Source organism: Oryzias melastigma, linkage group LG21, assembly GCF_002922805.2.
Source record: "Oryzias melastigma strain HK-1 linkage group LG21, ASM292280v2, whole genome shotgun sequence".
Lineage (NCBI taxonomy): Eukaryota > Metazoa > Chordata > Actinopteri > Beloniformes > Adrianichthyidae > Oryzias > Oryzias melastigma.
In genome coordinates, this window is record NC_050532.1 from 7,901,779 (window position 1) to 7,908,057 (window position 6,279).

At 42.8% G+C, this 6,279-nt stretch overlaps 1 protein-coding gene across 3 annotated transcripts in view; it reads right to left on the bottom strand.

The window, feature by feature from the left end:
- The window catches only part of adcy5 (adenylate cyclase 5), a 78,246-nt gene extending 72,791 nt beyond the window's left edge, over positions 1–5,455 (bottom strand). For 2 of the 3 annotated variants that reach the window (XM_024286219.2, XM_024286218.2), the window contains exon 1: positions 3,557–5,453. In XM_024286219.2, the coding sequence (XP_024141987.1) occupies positions 3,557–4,492 (936 nt within the window). In that variant the 5' untranslated portion in view covers positions 4,493–5,453. Of the gene's footprint in view, positions 1–3,556 lie in introns of all 3 variants that reach the window. The other variant, XR_002920734.2, reaches the window with a different exon arrangement.
- Positions 5,456–6,279: the final 824 nt, after the last annotated feature.

The following is a 6,279-nucleotide window of genomic DNA, read 5'->3' on the forward strand; positions in this document are numbered from 1 at the left end:
ATCTTTTTTAAATGAGCAGGTAAATGAAGAAGAGCTGATTGGGACAGCTGCTTTACAAGCAACAAGCGACTCAATTAGGGAGCCTGGAATTCTGGTACAGCTGGAATTCTGCCAGCTTGGACCCTCCTCAGCAGATTCCTTCACAACTATAAAAACAAGTGATAAAACATGAAACAATTTCAAAAATGTATCCGTAAAAGTCCAAAACTGGAGTGGGCATAACACAAAAAGATATTTTCGGGTGAGATTTTTAACTGTCGCTTCAGTGATTTAAATAAAAATGTGAAAAATTGCATCAGAAAAATGTCCGACCTAATCCAACTTTCTCATGACTGATATTTTCCAACATTTCCCCTCAAACCACTGGTTCTTGTTGAAACTAAACTGTGGGAACAGTTTAATTTAGCAAATATACAACAGACCACCCACAGCTTTAACCCGACACCTCTGGAGTTGAATCGCTCATTTTCCCCTTGACCAAACGCGCCGCACTCAGCTATAGAGCTAAGAGGACGTTTCTCTAAAGGGTCAACATCAGACAGTCAACGTATACAAAAGACAAATGTAAAGTTCCTGGTCATTTCACTCTGAAATGAAAAAGGAGTAAAAATCTACTAATAAAATGGTTGTTTGAGTCACTGGTTTTATTGAAGTGGCGAGAATAGAAATCCTAAAGACAAGAGTGTATGAGGCAACAACAACAAATACAGCAGCCCGCTCCCACACACCCACACCGGCACATCAAATGACAGTGTGGCCTTTGCTGAAAATACAAACAGATGCCAGTCACACCAGCACAACAACACAAAAATTCAATAAGAAAACTATCTGCATTACGTAAGTGAACTCTCAAAAGAGACAAACTGAGAAAGAAAACTGTGATTTCTGTGAAACACAACACTGAGGTCAGTTGTATTTCCCGAGAAGACATCTAAACTAATCATGCAACTTTATTCAGTTTCAAAATTGATATTCCGAGCTACTGAAGAAATTGGATTAAGTTACTGTTTCAACCTCCCATCCGGCTTTTAATGTGACCCATGTGACCAAAAGCTGTCAACAGACAACTTTTATGAAGAAACGGAGGGTCCAGCTCAGCAGTGCAACCCTTTAAGGTTGAATGCTTAACGTTTTATAACTGAAAATTCACATTTACACATGGAAGTATTGCCACCAATGATGTTAATTAAGGGTCATGATGGATCATTTAATGTGATGCGTCACACAACAGCAACATTCCTGTGTTCTTTTTACTTGTTTTAAGCTTTGATTAAAAAATAATATTTTTATATTTTGGACTTTTTTTTGGTTTTCCATCATCCTAAACTTCATTATTGTCTAAAAAAATCTGAGCCTATAGACCACATAAGTCAAAATTACGACCCGCTGGGTGATTACATCCGGCCCGCCAGATCATTTCATCCATCCATCCATTTTCCTGACCGCTTTGACCCTTTCGGGGTCATGGGGGTGCCGGAGCCTATCCCGGCTACTGAAGGGCGAAGGTGGGGTACACCCTGGACAGGTCGCCAGTCTGTCGCAGGGCCACAATCACACACCCATTCACTCTCACATTCACACCTAGGGGCAATTTAGAGACACCAATTAACCTATGAAGCATGTTTGTGGACGGTGGGAGGAAGCCGGAGTCCCCGGTGAAAACCCACGCATGCACGGGGAGAACATGCAAACTCCACACAGAAAGGTCCCAGCCGGGAGTCAAACCGGGGCCTTCTCGCTGTGAGGCGAGAGCGCTAACCACTGCGCCACCGTGCAGCCCTAAAACTTTGTTCAAGAACCCGCGTTCGAACACGCGAACGTAGCATCAGAGTTAGCAACACTTTAGTTCATAATATAAACTCTAAATCATTTTTTTGTGCATTTGGAGTATTCAAATGCATTTTAACTCTTAAACATTCAAAGTTCATGTTACATCACTAAAATTGGCAGTGCCAGGACAAACGCTTTCAGCCTTATTAGTTCAAATAAAAGCAACCTTATGAATTTAGGGATAAATCCTAAGTTTACAGAATTTTCCACAAACATTCGGGAGGTCCTTTGGAACATCTATTAACATTCATCATTGTCCAGGTTTGTGCTAGAATCTTTTTAACAACATTTAGTCTGAACTTAGCCATTTATGAGCTGCAAGGAGCCTGATAAAAACAACAAATGGTGCCTGCCAAAACACACGTTAGTGGTGGAGAAACAAAAGAGCAAAAAGCTTTAAAAAAAAAAAAAAAAAAAAAGCACACAATGGAGAACTGTTTTAGGGCTAATCAGCACTTTAGACCTCTGTGCAATTAAGTGTGCCTTTAAATATACATGGATAATGAAACCTATTTATGCAAACACCTTTATTACAGATAAAGTCCACTTGCCTTCAAGGGATGAACGTTGTAAAACACAAATAGTACCAAAGGCATCTGGATGTTATGAGGGACATGCAGGCTCAGACGCACATAAAACACATGGACGGAGGCTGTCCAAGCTCAGCTTTTTACAAGCCAAACAATCAAATTGCAAAAAAAAAAAAAAAACACAAAAGTTTAATTAAAAAGGAGTTTGAAGTACAGAGATTTAATCATTTGTAGAAGCTTAATATCTGAATTGATAAATAAAAGTAAAAAAGCAGCTAAAGTGTTCAGATTAACACGTTTTTTTGTCCAACTATTGTGGATATCTTGGCAAAAATTCACTTTTTGAAGTGGCAAACACAGCTCTGTTCCAACAGAGAAAGAGAAGTGTGCAGACATGGTTTGGATTTGGATAATGCCAACTACAAAAAAAGCCTCAATCATGCTTGGAAAAATGTAGAATTCCTAAGTTCTTTTTAAAGTAACGTTTTTGGTGTTAAGTTTTGTATTTGGTAAGATTTTGAAAAAAAAAACAAGTAAAAAGTCCAAAATGTAAGTCCAGGTCCACTTCAGCTAAAAATAATAAATCCCGGGTTGGGAAAGATTAGTTCAGATTAGTACAGTAAATATATTTAGCAATATTAGAAACACAGGCTCAAGCAACTATGGAGAAACACATTAAATCTGTGCATTGATTATATATTTTACATCTTATTAGTATCAAACTATTTTTAAGTATTATTTTGCATCTAAAAGGTCTTCAGATTAATAAAGATGTTATTTTAAATGAAAACTTTGTAAATGATCAGTGGAGTTATAAAAATCAAAGCCCTATCAATAGGAAAAATAAAATATATATCAATATTTATTTTTTTTAATCCCCCCCAAAAAAATTAATTGCACGGATTATAATGTATTAAAAGTCTGAGCGCAAACAAAAAGTTAAGAGTTGCTCAGCAGCGCATCGGACGTCCCTCTCCAGAGCACATTTACAAAATATCTACCACACAAACACACTCCTAAAGCATAATGTACTTATGAAACTTCATCATTAATTGGATTTGTTCTCAGAAATCCTAAATTAAGCGTATTAAAAATGTTAAGAAATAGGGGGCACGTGAGGGATTGCGCGTTCCAGTGCGCGTTATTGCGCACAGCGAGTGTGTAAAAATGCCACCCCAATGCATTCTTCCACATACCTGTTTCCACAGAAAGCTGTCCATTCCGTTTAACATCCAAGAAATGGCCACGTGGATGGCAGAGAGGATAACTCCAGTGATGACGGCTGCGCGCATCCGTATAGGCAGCAGCGTATAGATGACATGGATGAAGAACACGGTCCACCAGATCCCCTCTGAGGCACTTCTGGGCTGCACAAGGAGCACCCCGATGACCTGGATCACCAGAACCAGCAGGATGACCACGTAGCAAACGACCCACATGTGATCCTGGTGGAATCCGTTCCTGTTGCAGACCACCATGAGGATGAGGGTGAGGAAGATTGCCAGGGAAAACACCACCACGTAGGTGACGCTCGGTCCCGCTGAACCACCGGCGCAGTGAAAGGCCAGCATGACCGTGAAGACCAGGACCAGCACGGCCATGAGCATAGTCAAGCTGCTCTGGTTCAGACGGAAGAAGTAGCGCTGGTAAAGCCTCTCCAACTTCTCAGACTGGAACTTCTTGGATTTGAAAATGTGCATGACGCCGACGCAGCACGCCACCAAAGAAAAGTTCACTTCTGGCATGACCTCCTCCTCGTCGCTCCTCGGCTTCAGTCTCCGCTCTTCCAGCCCCAGCTCCACGGACTTGGGTCTCACCTCGCCCTCGGAGCGCTTAGTGGACGCGCGGTTGTCCTCTCGTTTCTCCTCTCCATGGTCCTGCCAAGCCGAGCGGGATCGGAAGCTGACCCTGCTGACGGTGGTGGAGGCTCGGCCGGGCGGCCGGTTGTCCGGTTCATCCTCCTCCCTCCATCTGCTGTTCGTCCGGGTGAGCTTCTTGCGCGGAGATCTGGCTGAGTATGGGCATCCATTGGCCACAGACTCAGCCTCTCCCCACGCTGATCTGTGCTCGGTCCCTCCCCTCAACCCGGGCGCACCGACTCCGGGTGGGCTGACACTGTTGGATCTAGACATTGTGTGGGAAAGGGGGCAGCCACGCAGCACATGCACACAGCAGAAGAAGTTTTCCTTCAGAATAAATGTCAGGGCTGAAAGTCACATGGCGCGCGCGCTCTGTCATCCATAGATTTCCCTTCAGTTCGTCCGCTATTTAAATTGCTTCACTTTTAAATGGAAAAAGCAAGAAGTTGTGGGAATAAAAATCAATTTGGCATGAAGAGTCTCAAGGGGGGCAATTTCAGAGGGAGGAGCCTTCCATCCAGGTGGATTTGCCTCCCCATCTCTGGGCCCAATTAACGCAGGTCGTAGGTGGTCTAAGAGGCATTGAGTCTCCACGGATCACAGCGCACCACCACCAATCACTGAATCCATTGCGCGCACATTTCCTGCGTTATTTCGTGCATGTGCGCCCAAGTGTGACGCTGAATCCCATGTTGGCCGCTCCGATTCCCTCCAGGCAAAGACTCGACGCACCTGCGCCGAGCGAGCATTGCAGTGGGAGCTTCACGTTCGACCACAAAGCCCCATCACGATCTTCACGCGCTTGATCGCGCGCTCAGCCGCTCCTCCTCTGACTGCAGAGCCCGTCGGGTTTTGCGCCGCTGACGCACAGGCTGTCCATCGTCAAGCTACACGCGCAATCAATGACCAGCAGCTGTCCATCACCGTCCACATCCCCGTGACAGATTCCCGCTTTGGATCTGCAGCGCGGCGCGTCCGCAGAGCTCCACGAAGTAGAAGGACCGGTGCAAGAGGACGCGTCGACAGGCTCGGACGGTCCGCGTCCGCGCGTGGAGCGTGGCATCACAACATATTTACCGCTGATTGCTGCTTTAATGGTCATTCAACCAAGTGTGCTTCCTGTGGCCCGCCTTTCCGCGATTCTTCCATAGGAAAAAGAGAAAAGAATGAGTCACGCTTTCAGGCGCTCTGATTGGCTCACGTGGCCGTCAATCAGAGCATCACCGGAGCGCTTTCGATGAATGGGCGGGACTCCACGCGTGCACGTGGGGGTCAAATCTTCCCTGACCAAACCACAGCTGGAAAATGTGAAACAAGTTCTCCGTTTTTATGATTTGTTGTAATATGACAACATTTATTAGAGAAAACAAATTTTAAAAAATCAGATCTTAGCACAAACATAAATTTATTTGTAAATGTTTTTCTAAATGCATCATCACATCACCAATGAGACAGAAGTTACTCACCTTTATGATTCGTTTTATTTGAACAAATTATGATCCAAACACATTTTAAAGAAGGTCAATTCAACTTTGAAATGAATGCAACTTCATTTCAAAAGCACTTTACAACACCATCAAAGTGCTTTACAATAAAAAGAAAATGTAAAATTAAACTACAAAAATTAAGCTATAAATAAAAAAAACAGCATAAAATCACAAAAAGCAATAAAAAACATGATGGACAGATATTAATTTAATAAAACGAGTAAAAGAAAATAAGATGCCACTGAGTATTAAGCTATATTTTCACAGACAATTCTACTACTTTAGTTTCTAAAGAGCCTCTACAGTAACTTTAATAAAAATTTAAGAACCACTCGAATGGAAATTGTGTTTTTAACTTGTTCTTGTAGCATTTTTCCGATGATCGAGGACATTTAAAAAGAAAATTAAGATCAAAATTATGTTTCTGATTGTTTCTTTATTTAAACAGTTGTGAATCAGGACTAGACTCACCATTTGTTGCATCACTAATGTTAGATTGTGGTTGTGAGGAGCTGGAAGCTATAGAGAGTGTCAGCAAAGGGATGATGGGAAGTGCGGACAGGCTTCAATTTG